Here is a 22,913-nt window from a genome sequence, read left to right as displayed (position 1 = left end):
CCAACCTCTAGCATTGCCTGTTGCCTTGTTGAGGGCAACTGAAATACCTGTATTTTGATAAAATGGGGTAGAGAGCATTCTTTTAAGTCTGGTTCTGTAACAGTAGTCTTATGATGCTGACAAGTATTTTATCTTTAGACTATGCTTCCTTTAGAGTCTGGACAGCAAGGCTCAGGTCTGACGTGCAGCTCGTAAAGAAACAAGACTACTTTCCAGCTGCTTTTCCCATGTGTTTCTCTAGTGCAGTATGAATTACTTCAACAGCAAAGTCAACATCCTTTTTAGTAATGCACATAGGGGGTTTAATTCTAAATGTCTGAAGAGAAAGAAAAAGAAAAGACAACCTTAAGATTGTATGCAAAGAACACCTGTTCTAGCAGCCCATCTAGGTTAGCACCATCCCCTGCTAAACAATATAACCAAAACAATGAAAAATAATACAGAGCTGCAGTGCTGGGAGTGAGGCCACTGGAAAACACACCCTGAAATGAGGCACTGACTGCTGCTTCTAATGCCCCCTCTGCTCCAGGGACAGATCAACTGTTTTCAAAAGAGAGCTGACTGGAGTAGATTGTGTCTGTTACTCTAGGTGGAGCCTGAACATCCACCCTTAGATGGATTTGTACTAAGAGCCAGATGAAACAAAATGGGCATTTTTTTCCTTTCCAGCAACTGTGCCATAGTGAAACAGTACTTACTGAGAATGGTAAGTCCCCTGCATTGTGTTAACCTGCTGTTAGGTATTTTTCTTTTATATGAAAGGCTTTCCAGTAAGTTTTGAAGAGAATCACTAAAAACGAACTTTCACTTAGATCAGCGTAGCTTGTTGATCAGGATTGCATGTTGATCAGGAAGGGATATATGCACAGTGCAATTTAGTAAGAAATTAGGTTCTAATAGTCCAAATATTTGGTAGTACAATGTTTACAAAGTCATTTAACTTGAGTAAGAATCTTAAACTTTCTTTTTAAGTTTTTCTGTCCATGTATTCTGTGTGCAGACTATATGCAGAAAGCACATAATGGGCTTTCTTCCCCCACTTCAGCTGAGGCTGACTTCAGATAATGCTCCCAGGCAAAGAGCACTCCCATGAGCAGAATCAGATTTTACTACACTGAACTGCAGCATACAACCTGTCTTCTGGTTTGTGACTGGAAGCCTATGAGATGACAGAGGCAGTGCCCAGCTTCTTCTAGCCGTGTACCCATCTCATAGAAAAGCTGCTCTGAGGGTTTAACTGACCTACCATCCCAAAGTCTGTTACTAATCTGCATGCTCTAAGAAACTTGTGGCACGGAGCCATGAGTGCAGCATAACGTATGTTCAAGTGGCTGATGCCCATTTGGTTGCAATTCTCACTTCTGTGCTGTATTGCTGAATTTGCTGCTACGAGCTCTCTTTACATTTATTTTTTATATCAACATCCAGATAGAATATTATCAGCTCTCTAGAATGAAAGAACTAGCAAGAATAAACTTGTTTCTCTGTCACCAGATCAGGTTATAACTCCAACAGTAACAAATGCTTAGCAGACCTGAATATTGCTTATTTCCTCTAATTAACATATATTATACTATCCTGCTTTTCTAAGTTAAATTGTCCTTCCAAAGGAATACTGCAAGCTTGAAGGAAGTTCATCCCACTTTAAAAGGAAACAAACAGCTCCTGCCTGTTCTGCAAACCAAGAAAAATTAAGCAGGGAGAGCTTTTAAATATATATGTTTTCTAGTTCATTTACTAAACTAAAATTAATTTAACCAGAAGTTCGATACCTGATTGTAGAGTCCTCCTCTACCGATCAGAACACCCATGTCTTTACAGTCCTCCCAGATTTGATTGATTTCTTCACATGGAAGAGGGTGGCGACTGTCCTATGGAATGTGAATAGTAAGCTTCACTAGGATATTCTAAATTAATTCCAGGAAAAAAATGTATTATTCCAGTTCTTCCAATAAATCCCATCGCTATCTCTGACCAAAAACATCAGCTGCATAAAGTAACTGCCATGCTACAGGCTAGGGGAGGAGTAGCTGGAAAGCTGCCCAAAAGAAAAGGACCTGGAGACACTGGCTGACAGCTGGCTGAACACGAGCAAACAGAGGCCAAGAAACCCAATGACATGCTAATACAAGCAAGGATGTGATCGTCCCCCTGGACTTGGCACTTGGTGGCTGTACTCTGAATACTGTGGTTAGTTTGGGGACCCTTACTATGAGAAAGACTTTGAGGAGCTGGAGTGTGTCTAGAGAAGAGCAGCAAAGCTGGTGAGGGGTCTGGAGCACAGGTTTTGTGGGGAGTGGCTGAGGGAATTGGGGTTATTTAGCTAACAGTGGTCAGGCAAGACTTCATTGCTGCCCCCAGTGACGTCAAAGGAGGTTGTAGCAAGGTGGGGGCTGGCCTCTCCTGAAAGGTAACTCATGATGGGACAAGAGGGAATGGCCTTAAGTTGCATGAGGGGAGGTTCAGGTTAGATACCAGGAAAAAAAATCATTATTCAAGGGAAGCATTGGAACAGGCTGCAGCACTGTCTCTGGAGGTATTTAAAAGCCACGGATGTGGTGCTTAGGGATGTGGTTTAGTGGTAGACTTGGCAGTACTGGGATACCAGCTGGGCTTGACCTTAGGTCTTTTCAAACCTAACTAATTCTATGATAATTGATCTGCTTTCTATGATGAATTTATGTAAGTGAAGTGCACAAGTCACTGTTTACTTAAAACTTGTGAAATACTTGAAATGCCAGAATGTTTTAGCTCAGTTTTAGCCAGAACAGTGTTTTCTCACTCCATCATTAGTATTTAAGATAAAATCTTCATATTATCACATTTCATCTCAGCTGAAATAAAACTTGCAATGGCACCGTAAGTCAGAAGGTATAAAGTAAATCACCAACCTTATCTGTCACCATTTCTATCCCAATCATGAGTCCCTTGCCACGGACATCTCCAACAATCTCAAACTTCTCCCGTAGTTTAGCAAGCTCTAGTAACATGTATGTTCCCACATCCTTGCTGTTTTTTTGAAGATTATCTTCTTCAATAGCCTGGTAAAAAAGACATACAATGACAAAGCTACAAGAGAAGCTTCCTTCACCTCTGGTTAATCTCCATTTGGATTGGTGACCTTATGTTTATTTCACTTTCTCTCACAGATTTGTACACTGTGTTCCTTCATTGCTACGGTACTGAAATTTCTCCTCTCTTCCACTTAACCAGGTGGCATCAGGTTAAAACTGAACCTCTGTTCTTTTGCAAGTTTTATTTATTTCTCAACAATCATAATATTTTACTAATTCATGCTCACAAATAATCATAGCTGAAAAATACTTGGCCTCCATAATCTTGCCATAGATACTTTAACTCCTTCTCCAGCAATATGGAAAGAATAAAACTTGACATAATATACCTCTGTGTACGAGGCAGCATTTTAGTAAAGTCTGGGTGATTTAATTCTTTTAAATGCACTCCTTACTCTAAAAAGACCACTTTTAATCAAAGTTCTGACATGCTGCCAGCTATCAGCACTGACATGTGCAAATCATTTTATAAACTTAAAATCTGCTTTAAGAAAATTCATGAGTGAAAACAATTTTAGAAGTTCACATGAGTGTTTTTCCCTCTTGTTTTCTTGCTTTTGTTTACTTTTTTTCTCCTGTCTCCTTTTCCTTCAATTGCATTTTATTTTTCCTAATTCTGACCATCTTCTTGCTCCAGATACAGGCTCTGACTTATTTCAAAGATGACATTACAGATGACTCGTATTCCTGCAAAAGGAATGGAATTTTGTGGTGGAGATAATGAAATTTTTTCCCCCTTCACACAGGGCGCTCTAGCTATGTACAAATAATGCTTGTGAATGTTGATAAATTCAATACAGCTGTAAAATTGCCAACATACAATTTTACAGTAAGAACAAATGCAATCATTTCTTACTATCTTTTGCTACAAAAAAAGCACAACACTCTCCTTACATCAAGAACTGCAGATCCCACTACGCAGGCCAAAGGATTTCCTCCAAAGGTATTGAAGTGAAGGTTTTGAGCCAAAGAATTTGCAATCTCTTAAAGAAAAAAATATAATAATTAGTCTTACAGTTTCCTTACATTTGGTAACAGTTACCTACTTTAACTTAAAAATTTGCTGTGCTCTTATCCTGACTCTAAGTGAGTGAAATGATAGATTGTAATATATTGCAAACATTATAGAGACTAGATTGTAAAGACAGACTTAAAAAGGAAAACACAAAGCTAATATCACACTTAACAGTTAGTTGTTGCCTTAGGGCATCACCTACAAACATTCCTCACCAGATTTATTCATATGAATCAAGTAGTCAGTTAACATGCTGCCTTACTTATTGTGCAATAATCATTAAAATGGTGCACTCAGAGAGGAGCTCCAGGATCTGTTACCATCTCTACCCATGACTCACAAGGTTATCTCTGCTTTAGTTATACTACTAACCTCATTCAAATAAATCTTGACACTGGTATAGCACAGCACTTGATAAAATCATACAAAATTGAGAACCCAACTCTTTCACCTCAGAAAACAGCTTGAGACCAAGATTTATTAATAATCTGAACATGCACCTCTCCAGTAAGTAATTATTGTGCCGTATATTATGTATGTGCCCTATTTTGATCTTTAGCAGAACAGAATGAATATACCTTTTGTTGTAACAACAGCTGCCATTGGAAAGCCATTACCAATTCCTTTTGCTAAAGTAACTATGTCAGGGACTACGTCATGCGTTTGAAATCCCCAGAAATGGCTGCCTGTCCGTCCAAATCCTGTCTGTACCTTTCAAAGGAAAAACCCAGAGAAATCCCCATTATCTTCTCACATTTTACAGTACAGTTCATTTTTCTTTTCTTTCTATTATTGCTGATCTGCAAGCACGCCTAGAATCAACTGCTGTAGTAAGACCCTTACTTGGGTAGCTTTACACAAAATACTACTTATTATAATTTGTTTTTTCTTTCACAAATGGAATAGCTAACATCTCACCAATCTTAGGACGGTTGAGATGTACAAACACACTGCAGCATCCACTTAAAAAAGGAGAGGAAACACAATTGTTAGCATGTTTCAAAGTAGCAATCCTATTTCTGTTGATCTATTCTATCTTAGGCAAGTAGCACAGTCCCAAGAGTTCACCAGTACGGCAACAGGCAAATTTCATTTAGATAAATGGTTGAAGAGGAACAGCAAAATAAACCCTTTCTAGAGTTCACATACTCCAACAACACTTGTAAGAAAGACTGCTATTGTGACAACAGCCAGGTCACAGCTGGCATTTATTAACTGCATGTTTTTGTAAATTTACTCTATGCTACTCTAAAACTCAAAGATTCAAGCCTGCTACAAGCCTTACCTGTGTCTAAAATTATTAGAATACCACAGTGCAGAATAAAGGCATTAAAAACCAGGAGCCTTGAAAAAAGGCACTGTGATATCCTTCATCTATGAAATATTTGTCAATTCCCTTATTTAGAGAGTTCCAGTTTGCCTTCAGGTGGATTTTCAGAAGACTTACAGAGATAGACAAAACTTCAGAGTTTTTAGGTCAAAACACTCACTTCATCTGAAATACAAACACCTCCTCTTTCCCGTACTAGCCGATAAGCTTCCTTTAAGAAACCTTTTGGGTACTGAACAGCTCCATTAATACCCTGCCAAGAAAAAAAACAAAACGTCTTCAGGAACAGAAAACGAAACAGGAATTTTGCTGGGTGATTATCCTACAGTGAGAAAAAAATCAGCAGCCCTCAGGTAATAGCAAGACTGTTGTCTCAAATTTCTGGCTTCAGCATTGAAACTGCTCAGGTCACGTATTCCCATCCCATTGGGTAGTATCCTGATCAGTGAGTTGTGCTTGTATAAATGTTTGTGAGGCCACAGCGTAAAATCAATCACTGTAAAACAGAATGGGTTAAAGATAAACTGCCAAAACAAGTACCTTGAAAACCTGTGCACTGAGAAAGACGTAAACAGATTGGTGGGAAACCTAACTGACATCCCTTCTTCGGTAAAGTTGTTTAGAATACTGTTTCCTCAATTTCTGTTCACGTTCCCAGTTTTCTTTTTAACCAGAAATCTTACTCCATACCTAGAAGGCAACGGCTCCTTAGATCAGGGCTTAGTAAGTAAAAGCAGAGTTAAACTTTATGCGCTACAGCAACTGAGAAATGGCAAACTACCTACTTGAATTGGTTCAGCAATAAATCCAGCTATTGTCTTTGGCACAGCAGTGTTCAGAGTATCTTTGAACTGTTCAACGTACTGTTCGTTTGCATGACATACACCTGTTTAGAGGGAAAATATTTTAAAGACCATTTAAATGGTAGAAGCAGCATCAATACATGAAACTGCACATCTAATCTACAAGTACTACTTGACTATATGGTAAATATCACCTCCCAAATACATAAAAAATTCTAAATCTTACAGGAAAGAACCCCTTATTTTCTCATAAACTATACTCCAAAGACTGCGAGTTTAGATACTGGCAAAGCTGCCAGACTTTTTACATATAACACATCTAAGTAATCTGCACATTGGAGACAGTGTTTCTGAATCACTCACATCAGCAGAAGAAATAAGTAAACATTTTCTCAGGGGTTAATAAATGCCAGCATAAGGCATAGGGAATCATTAGGTTAGTGCAGATACCAGGATTCTGGAGAATACAGTTGCATATCAGTCTATGCTGTAACGAAGAATAGAGCAATTAGTATAGCTAATCCTCCTGATCACTACAGAGGGCAAAACTAAGAAGAAAATATTTTATATGCAAGTGAATTAAAACAACAAAAAACACCTACTGACATGGTGGAAAAAATACAGAATTTACTACTAAAAGGAGAGCAGTAGAGGAGCTTCCACACTGTATGACATGCATGAAACACAACCAACATTTCTGTTCTTTCTGATGTACGAAGGTTTGAGTTCCACAGGATCCCGAATATCAGAGCTGATCATGAAAAATGCTAGAAATAGGATTTTGGGAGGAAATTTGAGCGCATGACCAACATTTTTCCTGTGGGAAGCAGGTACATGAGGTTTTTGCAATATTTACTTTAAAAACCCTTGCAAATCCTAACCAGAGGCCTGATGGGGAATGGCCATCTTTCTGGTGGAGGTAGATACAACCTAATCAATAATCTGAGCATACACCTTACTCCTATAGCCCCCAGGTATTCTCTAATCTAAAATACTCATACTTTTTACCATTTACCAACCTTCAGAACAGCTGCATCTTCGAACAGTTTGCACTGGTGAATCTCTACAATTGCTGCCTCCCCATGGACCACGAAAAACATCTGGTAACATTGTCTGTGAAGATAAAAGGAATATCTGATGACAGCTTTATAAGAGATATGTTAATCATACCTGAGGATGACTCTAATGAAATAGCAAATGTATAAACAAACAACAACAACAAAAACCACTGCTAAAATGAATATCTAGTTCCAGAGACTTGTCCAAAGAACACTCATAAAATAATATCAAAATTCCTCCACATGGGTATTCCTGCAGTAGTGATTCAATCCATTGCTTCCTTTCGTTTGCTCTTTGAGTTAGTCAGCCCTTATGGTTACCTAAGACTAACGGCAGCGTTGTCAGAGTTGCCAGTAGTACTTTAATAACCTAATAATCTAATAAGAACTTTAATAATCTAAACTATGACAAAATCTGCAAAGTACTGGCAGGCTGATATTACAGCAGATTGAAAATTGGGAATTCCTGCCTTCTAATCCTGCTGATGAGTTGCCTGAAGACATGGAATGTTTCATCTAGTGAACCAGACTGTGAGTCTGCTCTAAAGATGCCTTCCTAGAGCTCGTGCTGTGGCTCTACTGCCAGTTCAGACTGGAATATCCAATGCTATCTTCTGGTAATCAGAGAGCCATTCTCATCTTCTCAAGGGCACAGATATAACTTATTGCCATTTTTCTTCAATGGTCAGTAACAGATATCTCTCTTCTCTTGCTGACATAAAGGATGGGTTCATTTTCACTCCTGGGCAGTATCATCTTCAGATCATCAGAAATTAGCTTTGCACAGAAGCAAACATGAAAAAAAGAGTCTTGACTATTACTACTTTGCACATAGCTGAACTTCCATGAGAGTACCAAGCAAAAAACAAAGCTCTGTAAATCATGATAACTTGTGTTATGATTGTCCCAAATCTAAATTAGCATAAGTAAATCCACGTGGAGCATCCGGCTTCCGGCTCTTGTTGCAGGAACACATGTGTAATGTGATCAGTAACTGTTAAGCACTTTGAAGACAGAAACTTACTAATCATTGAAATGTTCAAATACATTTCTATTTACTTAGATTATTATTATTATATTAAGAAAAAAATAATCTCACTGTTGAACAGCCAATGCCATTGGCAACACCATGTTTATAAGAACCGATAGACGTCAATCCCAGTGCGTAAGGGCTGCCTCCATGGTATGCTCCTCTGTGCAAACAGACAAAGTACAAGAACATTTCTCACTTCCAAAGAGAGACTGTAGTTCTGAGAAGGCATGTTTTTGAGCTACAAATTACTGGGAAAAGTGTTTACTGATACACTCTGAACAAGAAGATTCAGACTGCCTTTTTTTGCTCAGTTTCTGAAAGTTCCTCAACTGCCCATCTATATCGATTTCCTGCAGTTTCACACATTGTAATTGTGAGGTGTGTTCACAAAGACAAGAGTACGAGGACTTGAACTGGTAGCAATTCAGAAAGCTTTTATGTAAGTGTTTCACAGAGTTCTTCTGCAGCACCAGAACCCTGCAGAGTAAACATCTGCGTTCTTGCAATCACAGGAACTGCTGCTCTCTCAAACAGATACTGCCGATCATTAAACTATATAGAAGTTTATTGCTAGTTTTATACACAAATCAGAAGTTCATTATGCAGAATAGATAAGCCAGGTAGACACTCAATGTTCTGTTGAACAGAATGGAAGAAAAATATAACTCTTCATAAAATGGCCTTTTATTCTATTAACTGTGGCTGTCTGGAAGCACAGTAAAAGAATTGCTTACATTGGTGCTTACGTAGCCCTCACCTCTGCACTACCACTGTTGTTAAAGTCAGAAGAACTGTTTGTGTAGCTGTGCAGTGAACTGTGGTTCAGGGATCTGGCAGAAATATAAGGCAACAAAACAAACAAAACCAGAAGATCTTTCATCTGGGATAGTTTTCAGCCAGATCAGTTCCCTGCTGTGGTTCACCGCACTGCTATTTCAGAGGTACCTTTGAACTCCCATAGATGAGAGCAGAATCGGAACAAATGAGGAAAGCAGCAATTGCTGAGGACTGCTCTGACCTTGAATGGAGGTCCACCATGGCACAGCCTGAGCTAAATAAGAAAAGCAGAAATTGCCCCTTGTGTTTCCTATGCAAATGAGTCCTAATGTCCTGCACTAAATACTCAACTGATCTATTTCTTTGTCCAATGAGTGTCCTCAGCAGATCTGGTGTTAGATATTTCCATTATTTTTTTTGTTTTAGGCATACAGAAACCAACTACACACACAGGTAGTTTGATTAAGACAATCGCATTACCTGAAACAGATGACATCGAAGTTCTGAGTGTATAATCTTGCCATGAACATGGCCAAATCATTGGCTTCTGACCCACTGTTGGTTAGGTAAACCACCTACAGAAGAATGCTTAGGGTCAGTATAGTGCACAACCACAATCTGCTTAGATGTCACTTCGTAACACTATGAGGAATAAACTTTCACTGCTACAAAGAGATGCCACTGCAGTAAACTTCGTGTTGCCCACAGACTACAGATGGGAATGATGATCAAGATGGTCTATCTACTATGAGACAATACAGAAATCTTTAATGCCAGGAAACTTCAGGTTTTCCATCTCACATCTAAGATGTAGCAATGGTTTTGAGAAAAATGAAAGTGTTTGGGTAAAACTGAGCTGACCAACTGAAAAACTTTCACACAGGTAAAAACAGCTGTGTACTACCCTTGTACAACAGTTACAAGTCAAAGACAGAGACACAACAGCAGAGAAGAAGAGGTATAAATAATTTGCTTATTAGTTGCAAATGAAAATTAAGGGGATCTTTTTCCCTTGTTTTCCCTTTTATTGATTTCCCCCACTTTTCAGCTGTCTTCCTTGTTTCACAGAATCACAGAGTTGCTGGCATCGGGAAGACCATTAACTGAATGGGTAGATTGGAGCTCAGATCTGTGAAGTACTCAGTCTCCCGTCAAGCAAGGAGTCTCTGCTTCTTCTCGAAATCAGTCCTTAATGAGCCCCAATCAAGGCCAGTCTCTTCATTACACCTCTTTTCAGGAAGCACAGCTTTTAAATTTTATTTTCAGAGGAGTTACGATACTCCACTGAGTACTGAGCGACTCCACTGCTTATTCTATGCAGATGCTTTACATTCATTTATTTTTAACGCTCTTCTTCCATTTTCTAAGACTGCAATAGCTTCACACATCTCTAGTAACCAAATTTCATTTTATGACTGGTTTCTTTTACCTGAAAAAAATCACAGTACTTTTCCTACTGATTCTGTGAATGTGATACATGACATTCATGTGGTTTGTTTACTTAAATAGCAGTAAAACTCACTACTCAAGATGCAGTCAAATACATTGCTCTTATAATTTTTGCAAGATCCAGTTAAAGATAATTACATGTAACAACAGTTAACAGCATTTCAGTTCCTTCAGTCATTTTTAAAGTGGCATCATCCTTTCAGAGTGTTCACTGGAGAGAACGACTCAAGCAGAACAGCAGGAGCTTGGTTTATTACACTTGTCTGCATCTGAGTGAGTCTACAGATAAAGTCTAGAAGCTCATCATGTTCTCCTTACCTGAAAGCCTGTGAAGAGGATTTCCCTCTGCAGATATTGTGGCTCTCATTTATGTATATAATAAATATTTCCATTTAATAAACAGACACCCCCGATTTCCACCCCTGCTCTGTCAGAAGTGAAGTACCTTAAGTGGATCTGGAAGAAGTGAAGTTAGCTTCTCAGCATATTCATGGATTGATGGATGCATGTAAATATTAGTGGTATGCCAAAGGCAAGCAAGCTGTTTTTGGGCAGCCATAGTTACCTTCCTGCAGGTAGCACAAGAAGAGACAGAGGGTTTTAATTCAACACACATGTATGCAAGCACATACACCCCTACTTCCATTACTATGCTGAAAATCCAGACATGGCTGCATTTGCCATCTGGATGAGCAAATAAATGAATGAATTATTCAAAATATTGTGGAAATTGACCCAACTATGTAATACACAAAAATCCAGTGAATTATACCCTGACTTTCGGCTCACAGTGCCTGAGATGAACAAAGCCATCAGAAGTATTTCTCTTGCATTTTGTACTGCATTTCTGGAAATCAATCAGTAACATACTTACGGATGGCAGTGACCAACACTGACAGTAACAATTCCAGCAAAGAGATCAAGATATCTTCGTCCTTCATAATCAAACAGCCACTGCATATGTCCTTGATGCAGCAACAAAGGTTTCTTGTAATACATTCGCAGTGAAGGAGCAATATTCTGCTCACGAATCTTCAGCATGTGTTCATATGGATATGACTGAGGAGAATAAAAAAGTCAATATCTGTTCATGCATTCTAAAGATGCAGTGGTTGTTCATAGAACAAAATTTTAAAATACAACCAACTTTCTGAACCAAGACTGCTGTTCTATGCTTACTTATCCACTAAGTCTTTCAAACCAACAATTTAGCCATAAATCGTGGAGATGTTGCACAAATGCATCTCTGGGTTACGACTATAGTTCTAATAAACAAGAAAATTCTCTAGGTCCTACTTGATGGACAGACTATTCATGGCAGGTGAGGTTATCACTCAGAGCTCATACTACAGTCTTACGTAAATTCAAGTGCAGTGTGACTTACTCGGTATTTTTCAGGTACAAAGTTGCAAGGAGGCATTTTTGCCCGCATGGACACAGAACTTTTCCATTTCTGCTGCCTAAAGACAACTGCAAAACAGTAGCAGAATTATCAAGCAGGAATCAAAGTGCACATCTGAAAGAGTTTCTCAATAAGCTTGCTCACAGAACACACAGGCTACCATTAAAGTAATTTTTTTTCTTTTTCTTTTTCTTTTTTTTTTTTTTTTGAGATATTTCCTTCGGATGGAAGAAAATCACTTAAATACACCGTTTTTGTAAAGGCAAAATGTGTCTTATTTCTGATGGAGAAGGAAAAAACAGCTTCTGACAGCTCTCGTCAAGGAGCAGCATGAGCAGAGCCCTTTTCTCCGGGGCTGCAGAGCAGCTCTGAGCAAGGTGGCACAGCACCGCACACAGCTGTAGTTTCAAGGCGCTCTCTCTGCACCCCAACACAGAGCGGGACACCTTCGTTTTTCAGTGCCCCTGACACACGTTAAAACCTGGAGGAACGAGAAATAAAGCTCCCTGAAATAAACCAGGTACCAGCCGCTCAGAAAATATGAATGAATATGAAAACCCGTAAGTCTCGACAAGCTCTGCTTCCACAGGAACCCACATCCCGCCCCAGCCCCCGCCGGGGCTCGCAGAGCTTCGGAGCTGCGTTTCTGCGGACGAGCTCCACCTCAGCCCCCGGCAGGCCGCTATCGCCGCCCGTCCTCTCTCGCAGCCGCTCCCTCACCGCCGCCGAGCCGTCCGCCGCGCCCCAGCCCGCCCGCCATGCCCGCCGCCACAGCCGCCTCACGGGCCGCCGCCCTCGCCCCTCCCCTCGCTGTCCTGCCGCTGCGGCCGTCTGGATGGGCTGCTGCTCAGCGGCGCGCCGCTCTGCTCGGGGCTGAAGGCCGCCGGGGCATCGCTGACTTCAGGCTGGCCCGATGTGCAAGGCCGGACCTGAGCTACTACTGAGTTGCGTTTCTTTTTTTTTTTTGAATGAATGATGGTCGAGCACAAGGTGAAATAATCTCGTACGTAAAGAAGCACAAACACCTCGGAGGAGTGGCTAATGCTGAATGTGCGGTCATGAGGAATATGGTTGCAAGTTCTCATCACTCTGAAATGCCGATAAATTTTCTGTGTGTTGGCCATCACTTAACAGAGAAAGCACTCCCAGGCTGAGCATGGGTGTGCGGGGCCTTGGCAGAAATGGCAAATCAGGGAAACAGTGTAATGGACTCACTAAGGTTGGAAAGGCCAGTGAGACCATTTAGTCCAACTGTCAGCCCATGCCTGTGTCTGCTCCAGGGTCAGCAAAAAACTGCAAGGACGATGACACCACCAGCTCCTTGGGAGCCCGTTACAATAGCTCACTGCTCTTTCTGAGAAGTTCTTCCTACCATCCAACCTGATACTCCCCTGGCACAATTTAAGGCTATCTCTTCTTTTCCTATCGCTGTTACCTGGGAGAAGAGGCCAACCCCCTGCTTCACCACAACCTACTTTCAGGGAGCTGAAGACGGCAATAAGGTCTCCCATAAGCTTCCTCCAAACATCCCAGTTCCCTCAGCTGCTCCCCATAAGACCTGTTCTCCAGACCCTTCAAAGCTTCACTGCCCTTCTCTGGACACACTCTTTTACCTTTCTTGTAGTGGGGGGCCAAAAACTGAGCACAGTGCTCAAGGCATGGCCTCACCAGTACTGGTACAGAGGGATGATCACCTCCTGCTGTCTGCACTATTTCTGACTCAAGCCAGGATGCCATTGGCTTTCTTAGCCACCTGGGCACACAGCAGGCTCGTGTTTAGCCAGCTGTCAGGTAACACCCCCAGATCCTTTTCCTCCATATAGCAGAAAAGTAGAGTCACATTGCTTTTGGCTGACAAAGTTGTAATTATTTGTTACATACATTTATTATTATAGCATCTCTCCTGTGAAGAAAGGTTGAGGAACCAGGCTTGTTTAGCTTGGGAAACAGAATGCTCCAGGGAGACCTCATTGCGGCCTTTCAGTACTTGAAAGGAATGTGTAAGCAGGAGGGAGAATGGCTGTTTATGAGGGTGGATAGTGATAGGGCAAGGGGGAATGGCTTTAAACAGAATCAGGGAATGTTTAGGTTAGATATTAGGAGGAAGTTTTTCACACAGAGGGTGGTGACACACTGGAACAGGTTGCCCAAGGAGGCTGTGGATGCCCCATCCCTGGAGGCATTCAAGGCCAGGCTGGATGTGGCTCTGGGCAGCCTGTCTGGTGATTGGTGACCCTACACATAGCAGAGGGGTAGAAACAAGATGATCTTTGAGGTCCTTTTCAACCCAGCCCATTCTATGATTCTATAATCACTTTTTTATTCTCCGAACCATGAAAAATTCCCATTATATACCAACCGTAATGACCACTTCAGGACATTTTGGATGAATGTAAATGCTGCTTTCATTCAGGGTTTACACCTTGGTTTAATTTCATCCCATGAAACTCAGTTAATATACTTTAGTTTAAATTCCCAACATATTTCTACAAGACAAAGGTAATACTAGCTTTAGCCTGCTTTATTTTTGGAAAGCAGACCAATTTGCCTTCTTTCATTTCTTCCCCATTCCCCCATTGTAGTAATACTAAATAGTAGCAGAAGAAATAGATTTGTGATGGTATTCCCTAGTAACCACTATACACAGTAATTACACACAATTGCCAGTGAAAATTATGCCTATATACTAATGCACAGAGCATGGGGAACAAGCAAAAAGAGTTGCAGGCATGTGCATGCCTACAGGGCTGTGATGTTATTGGCATCAACTGAGATGTGGTGGGATGGCTCTCATGACTAGAATGTAGGAATGGATGGGTATAAACTATTTGGAAAAGACTGGCAAGGGAAAAGGGATTGGGTATTGCCTTCTACATCAGTGACCAGCTGGAGCCCATGGACCTGCACCTGTGGATAGATAAAGAGCTGACTGAGAGGTTATGGGTTAGGATTAAAGGGAAGGCAGGGGAAGGAAACACCGTAGTAGGAATCTGCTAAAAGCTGCCAGACCAGAAAAACCGAATGGATGAGGCATTCTATAAACAGATAGGAGCAGCTTCACATTCAGTTCCCCAATCAGCATGGGCACCCCAGTATTTGCTGGAGAAACAACACAGCAGGGCACCAGCAATGAGAGAATATTCCTGGAATACGTTGTTGATAACTTCCTCTTCCATGTTGTACAGGAACCTACAGGAAAAAGTGCTATGCTGGACTTTGTCCTCATCAACAAGGAAAAACCAAAGAATATTGTGAAACTCAAGGGAAGCCTTGGATCCAGTGACCATGAAATTGTGGAGTTAATGATCCTTAGGGCATCAAAGGTGCACTGCAAGCTTGCTGCTCTGGGCTTCAGGAGAGCAAACTCTGACCTCTTCAGGGAACTGCTTTGCAGGTTGACATGGGATAAGGCCCTGGAAGGACGAAGGGCCCAATACAGATGATCAGTATTTAAGGACCTTGTCCTCCAACCCCAGGAGTGTATCTCAAGAATAAGGAAGGCAGGCAGCTCTCCCAGTGAACTTGTGAATGCCCCGTCTCCGGAAACATTGAAGGCTGGACTGGATGGGGCTCTGAGCTACCTGGTGTAGAAAGTGGTGTCCCTGCCTATAGCAGGGGGTTGGAACTAGATGATCTTAAAGGTCCCTTCCAACCCAAACATTCTGTGATTCATATAGATGATATTTTGCAATATTTTGGAAAAAAACCCTAGCAACTCTGGAGGTAGAAGTCTGCCTACCCTGAAATGCAGCCCCAGCTCTGCAGGAAAATGTTCTGATGTTGCTGTGATGGGTCAGAGATTTCCACTTTCTGCTAACGAGTGAAGTGTTTACATACATTTGTACTTCCAAATTCTCAAACTTGTTCAGTCAAACTTCAATCAAACTTTACTTGTGAAAACTCACAATGCCTGAATTTCAGTGGAAGAAAAATAAGAGAGCTGTAAGGAAACATGACCCTAAAAGTAGTGACCTTGTGAAGGAGCTTTCTGCGTTTACTCTGTAATTTCCACGAAACCTCAAAGTCCAATTGTAGGCAATAGCAATTCACATTTCCCTCCAGTTCTGCCTTCTCTCCCACAGGTTTGGATTAGATGAGTATACTACTTGTTTTGTTCTCTGAAGAATATATTCTAGGAGTGAAAATAAACATGAGTAAAGCAACCAGCTTCTCCAGGAAGTCAGAAGCCCCTCCTCTTCACAAAGGAGATTCTTTAATTCCCAGCTTTGGATGCATGGATGTACATGGCTCTTTCAGTAACGCAGTGTGAAGTCTCCTGCATGCTCAGTGGGCTAAACATATCTATTACTGAGCCTTCAGTTTGTGGAATATGTAGGAACTTGTCCTACAAGCTGTGCTGAATTCTGACTCTTCCTTGTTATATATAATGAAATTAATATATTTTTAGGAGGAAGACTAGAAGATTTTGTGCATTCTATTCAAGAGCTTTTATTAACTTGAAATGCGAACACCATTGCAAAGAGATTTTACAATGACAAAATGTAGAAAAGTCCACCAGAAAGCTACAGACTTCAGTAACAATATTGATCTTACAAGTGAAATTGCTAACAGATTTTATTAAACCCAGCATTTTCGATATTATGAACTTACAAAATACATAATTTTAAAGCATTTTCCTTCAACTACACTTAGAACAACAGGGAATTCCTGAGCAACTGTTTTTATACCAGTACGTTCCAACCAATATACATACTGAATATGAAATCTACTTTCTATAATTTTTTTAATTTTAGAAATTTACAAAACATTTGGGTCTAGTTCATGAACTAATTGTGCTTGATGTCATTGTGCTGCTAAAGTAATGACACTACAGTAACTTGAATGTTCCAGATTGCATGCAAATTTTGAAAATGTAATTGAAAAAAAATGCCTGGCTTTTATTGAAAGGCTAAGAATGAAATTTTTTTACACAAATATAAAAAAAAAACAAAACAAAAAACTTTAAATATTGGACTGGCTATTTCTTAGTTGAGAAGCATGTTGTTTATTGTGCATGATGTTCAGAACATGAAATACGATTTATATCTAAGTTTCTTTGAGACACCTGCTGCTACTATCAAAGACAAGGAAGGTCCAGAGACTTTCCCCTGCACTTAACAGCATGTCAGAAATTCGAACAAATACAATTAACTAGTGGTTTTTGGTATTTTTTTTTTCCTGGGCAGTACCAGGAAAAATCAGAGCAGGGAGTTTGATGTCACTGTCCTACACATTGACTCAGAAACATTATATGAAGCACAATATAAAGATTTCAGAAATTCAGACAGCGCTGAATATCTCTGAGAAATATAATGCATTTACAAAACCGATGGCTGTGTCATTCCAGATGAAGAGTGGCATTTTTGGTCAGAATTAAAAATTGCTTTACAAGATGAAAAATGAACAACAGTGTATCAGCCCAGGGGATCCTTTCTGAGTATATCTGAGTAGTAGTTTTTCCTCTTCCTTTGGAATGATGGATCCGGAAATGAGAATTCAGAGTAGTCTACAGCATTATGAACATTAAAACATATCGATATAAAAAATTGTATTTTGTAGAAAAATCTGTGTATTCCTTAGCATATATAATTTTCTGTCCTACTCAAGGCATACTTTCTACTAGTGACGTCTACAGGGATTCCCAGCATCATCTAAAAATTTACTCAGTGCTATGTCTTTATCATTACGATCCTTGCAGGAAATGAAGTGAAATCTATCCATTTTTACTTTTGTCTAAATGAGGTGAAAGTAGTGAGCAGCTCACTAAAACAGAAGCAGCATTCTCCAAAGATAAAATTATCAGATAAAGACCTAGACCAAAAGCAGCACCACAGAGTCGAACTGCATAATAGCTCTGAATTCTGAAAATAAAAAGTGCGAAAAATCTTTCTTATTTCTAACTTCTCTGTGCACTAATGTTGAGAGTACACCCAGTTTTTAGCCCATCAGTGTGGCAAGAGGTCATACAAATAATTCAGACATTTCTTTGGATTACTTTCAACATACATCGTCTCTCTTAAAAACTTCTATTAAATGGCAAAAATGCATTTTAAATGTCTGGGTAAATCTCAAAATTTATCATCAAGACATGGACTTTGTGATTAAGGAAAGCGTTAATGACTGTCGTAGTCATATATGTTTCTGTTGTCACAGGCACAAACTAAAACAATGCCCAGAAATGTCTACCGACAGTTTACTAGTATCCACAAAATTCTTTATCTCTTGGAGCTTATCAGTCGTTTAATCAATATAAGAATGCTTAAGAGTGGTAAGTGTATCTGTGAGACATCGTAAATGGATAAATAAGAATCATCTGTTAAAAAATTTTAAATAAAACTTGAAGTTTTATTTAAAGACTGTGTGGTACACTTTATTTTTGTGAATTTTTTCCTTAGTAATGTAGGAAATGTAACAGCAGAGGGGCCCAGCCCTTCAAACATGGTTTGTCAGGGACCAATACCAGATTACTGAGAGAAAACCCCATAATTAATATAAACAGAGTAACCAACTTTCATGTATTAGTCTTTTTCACCTTTTATGTAATAGATGATCTGTAGTGGCCAATTTCAGCATCTTACCAACTGGTTAGCACATAATGAGGCATTACTATTTTTTGTGGACTATCTCAAGTAGCTGTGCATATTGCCATTTTTGATGTAGAAGTATTTTTTTCCCATTAAAAGCACGTTTATCACTTTACTGTTTGACTTTTTTAATCTACTCTTACATTTTATTCTTTCGTTTTCATTTTTTGTTCTCCCTCTTCTCAGTCACTTGTTAGTCACCATCCTACAGCGTATTGACTGGACTTTCCTGTTCTGACACATGCAGCAACCACGTCCCTCCTCCCATCATAAACTACTCTTTCTTTCGTCATACACAATGTGTTTCTGTATTCCATTTATCCTGATCTCTTGCTTGACACATGCAGGAAGGATGATGAAATTTCTTTATTTGTTTCAAAAGGATTTTCAAGGCCAAGCCACAAGATTTTTCTTGCTCAGTGTAATTCAGTCAGTCCTTCCACATCACTATCACTGGAGCTGAAGGAAGTGAGTGACTTGGTTTTCAGTACGTGTTCTGTGACAGTTGAAAGTGGGGCTAGTCTCCATTTTCACTTACTCAGGAACTGTTTGAAGATTTCCTTCACAGAAACTCACCTGAAAACTTCCTAAATAGTAAGTACTAACAAATGCTTAGTTCCATTGGCAGCATCTGGAATCAGAGCATCTCTGAGAACTCAGCTTGCACAGTTCTAGTGAGTTAAGCACCCAGGCAGTGGCAAAAAACAGAAAGGGGAAAATTGTGACTGCCAAGCTGGTCAGCCTGGCTTTCCCTACAAGATGAAAACTTCATTGTTTTTCTTTTTTTCCTCCCCAAATAACAACTCTTCTTATTTCGCTGTGCATCTCTAACATCCCATCCTAGTATTACTAGTGGGACAAAAATGAGGATTTCATGACAAGCTGTTCATTAAAAACAATTTAGACATTACAAACACAACTTTTTAAAGTTTGACACACAAAGGAAAATGCTCATCTGCCTTTTTAAATGGAGTGGAAAAAAAGCACACAAAACATCTGAGGTAGTGATTCTTTAAGAAAATGGTGCCTGATCTTATGAAACTTTCATTTCATTTGTCTTTATGGCTTTGTAGAAAATGTCTACTATTCATAAACTAGCTTAGATGACTTTGGTATCCTTGCCCAACACTTTCAAATCCTTTAAAGTTGATGAGAAATTACCAAACGCATTTTCAGGCTTAATGATGTGAACTCCACATATACAATGCTTGAGAGACAACAAATAAAATGCTTCTTATTCACTTTTAACATTTGCTATTACTACACTTTAAATACTTTACTGACATTTGAAGCAACTGTAGATTTTCCAGCCATCTAAACATATACACATAAACAAATACACCACAGGATTCACTACTTTAACATAAACTGATAACAAATACACCACAGGATTCACTACTTTAACATAAACTGATTAGCACTATATTTTTTGTGTTTCAGTTTGTTCTATAAATACGTATATCCCCTTATTAGTATTATATAAGGTCAATTGACTATGCTGTAATTAAATAATCCTTTGTAGTTACAGAGTATCATCAAGAGCATTCCTCAAACCTTCATTTTCTGTTAAAGTAAGTTTTGGCAGCACATGTCCACTTCAGTAAGTTAGATTTCTTCAAGCCAGGAACACCATATTGAAATATTAGAATGGTACATCAAAGTTGTCCTTGCTAAAAGAAAAAGTCTGATTTGAAAAGCCAGAATGAGTTATATTTCTCAATACTGAAGAAAACTGTTAATAAAATTGTTAATTAAAATATTCAAATTCATGAATTTATAAAATTAATTTTCTGAAGAGCTTTTTAAGCCTTTTATGCTACTGAAATTTAAAAGTGACACTTTTAACACACACACACACACACACACACACACACACACACACACACACACACACAAACCCCAAATATTCAAACTTCACTCAAAGTGAGAAATTTGGTGCAAGACCAAGGGGGCTAATCCCAGTTTCTGGGGTAAACTCTGTTATGTGTTTAACCACTGTATATCGAAGGAGGTGTCAGGAACCTGTTATTACATCAGGGTATATCATAACTTTACAAGATTCCACTGTGTACAATTGCTACAAAATCTCATCTATTTCATAATAAAAAGCTATTCCTTGAAGAGCTGTAATAAAAAATGATGTTGCAAACAAGACAGAATGAAATATTTCAGCATCCAAAGACCCTCAAACTTAGCTGAAGATTATTCTGATTTTACAGAATTTATTCTCTTTTGATGTGCAAAAGTTCTGTATAGATGTTCAAGGACACTTTTAGAAGGTGTTACTCCCAACTGGGAAGTAACAGGTTATTTTTGACAATGAAAGTGCATCCAAAGGAAAAGCAATCCAACTGCACATTTTTTCATCTTAAAGGATGATGAATGTTCATGAAAAATGTGTTCAAGTCATGTTAAGTTAGCATTCTTTAAATCTTTAGTTAGATTCTTCAAAAAGCTTGGCTACTTCTGAGCAACCAAAAATGTGTCACTTCCACTCTGGTAGAATTCCTGACTTAACAGAAAGCCATGATGATTTGGCATCATGGGACTCTCACTGGTAAAGGTGGGAAAGAATTTATGCCCCATAGAGTAATTTAAACTACAGCTATCTTGCAGTTTCAGAACTAATTTATGGATAGGCATAGAAAAACTCTGACTCAGTTTTCTTCCTGGTGGAGAATCCATGAACTATTGGAGGGGCTTTCTTTTTAGTACCTTCCAATCTTGGATTTTTTGGGGTTTTTTTTGTTTGTTTGGTTTTTTTTTTGTTTGTTTGTTTGGGTTTTTTTTCATGGAAAAATACTCTTGGTTTTTTGTTTGCTTGATTGTTTTTTTCTTCTGGCAACTTAGAAGAAAAGCTGATCTTTTGGGTTTTATGAACTTAAGGTCTTAATGATGTTCCTGGGACTCAACAGCTGCATTAGAATTGGACATACCTCATAATATTAACACAGCCTATATTTCAACTTAAGCAGTGTCAATTTTAAAAATATTCCTGAAAAAAAGATTTAACTTTTGATTTTTAGACTAGAGAGCCATACACTCCAATTAGAGCAATCTAGGATAGACAAATGTAGTAACAGTCAATGGAGTTTATAGTATCTCTTCCAAAGCAGAAACAAGTATTTTTCAGGAAAATCATACTCTAGACTCTATGCCTATAACAAAAACTAGGTACACATGCAGACACTTTCAGTTAGGCAAGGCGAATAATACACTTAAAATCTGCTAAAAGTTTTATCTGCCTGCCTATGATCAAATGTAGCCAGGAGAATAGCAACAGCCTGTTGCTGACACCTTGTCACACGCTCTGTAACAACCTGTATATGACCCAAAAAATGCACTATGTAAGGAACATCATTAGGCTGTAGTCTGATAAGATTCTATAGCCTCTATGCATCACCAGATGGATAAATAAAAAGGCCTGTAGCAGCACATCCTTATACATGCTGCTAGGAGTAGAAAATAACTGCTCGGCTCAGGCATGGCTATCTTGTAAGGTAAGAGAACTTGTCTGATATGGATCAGCTCTTTGAGACTCAGTCAGAAAAATAGAGCATTACAATCAGAAGGATGAAGCACTGTCAGAAGGAGATAGTACACTATCAGCTTAAACACTTGGAGACATATTACTGTCCTGCAAAACATTCCAGTTTTGACTGATAGCTTGATAATTTCTTTTCAGTACTTCTTAGTACTTCTAGAAAATCTGTAAGATATACCTCAAATGCTACAATAACATTGTCCTGTTACCTATAACCAAACAAAATTTTATGCTTGGCTGCTCTCTTAAACAGCCACTTCATGTCTTCAAGTGTTGAACTGAGTGGCTGAATTAAGAATTTAAGATCTCTTGCTACGCCTCCAGCAGAACATCCAATTGCCCAGATCAGCCTCCAGAAGTGGGCAATACATTGTAAGCAGAGTTCACAGACTCTACATTTGATGCCTAAAGTAGAAGTTGCAGTATCCCCAAAATGTGTTTATATATACACAGATAATTAGTTAAAATCTTAAGTCCCGCCAGTGAAAGGACTAGACAGCTTAACAGATCTGTATTTGAGCAGTTCCATGGCATGGAAATATAGCATGAAAATCTGTTTTGACAAAGTAGATGCAGCCTTCTGTAACCTTCAAAATCAGAGGATCTGTTTAGTGTGGCTCTGCACAAGGTTACATGATACTGCAGGAAGGCTGCCTCAGTGCAAAAAATCATAAAAAGCTAGAGAAATATGAAGCTATACAGGAAGGACAAGAAAGAAGAGAGCTCATCTATGGTAAATATACTTTCCACAACATGTACCGTACAATTTTGTCTACCTTATGTTCCTAATTCCTCCCGAAGCTAGTGCTGTTTGCTAAATACTTGACCCAGCTTTAATCAGCCA

The 22,913-nt window shown here is 39.2% G+C and overlaps 1 protein-coding gene across 1 annotated transcript; it reads right to left on the bottom strand.

Moving 5' to 3' along the window:
• Positions 1-205: 205 nt before the first annotated feature.
• On the bottom strand, positions 206-12,701 carry AGXT2 (alanine--glyoxylate aminotransferase 2; the record flags this gene model as incomplete). The annotated part of the gene is made up of 14 exons (XM_079548537.1): positions 206-316; positions 1,773-1,871; positions 2,892-3,041; positions 3,969-4,057; positions 4,668-4,800; positions 5,580-5,672; positions 6,205-6,305; positions 7,242-7,335; positions 8,380-8,473; positions 9,571-9,665; positions 10,985-11,108; positions 11,414-11,598; positions 11,924-12,009; positions 12,662-12,701. The coding sequence occupies 14 exons, from the start codon at positions 12,699-12,701 to the stop codon at positions 206-208; spliced, it is 1,494 nt and encodes a 497-aa protein (XP_079404663.1).
• Between the last annotated feature and the right edge of the window lie 10,212 nt (positions 12,702-22,913).

The sequence above is a fragment of the Tetrao urogallus genome (assembly GCF_951394365.1).
Source record: "Tetrao urogallus genome assembly, chromosome: Z".
NCBI classification, from domain to species: Eukaryota; Metazoa; Chordata; class Aves; order Galliformes; family Phasianidae; genus Tetrao; species Tetrao urogallus.
The sequence above is the reverse complement of the archived record's forward strand: the minus strand, read 5'-3'. Positions and strand labels throughout refer to the sequence as shown.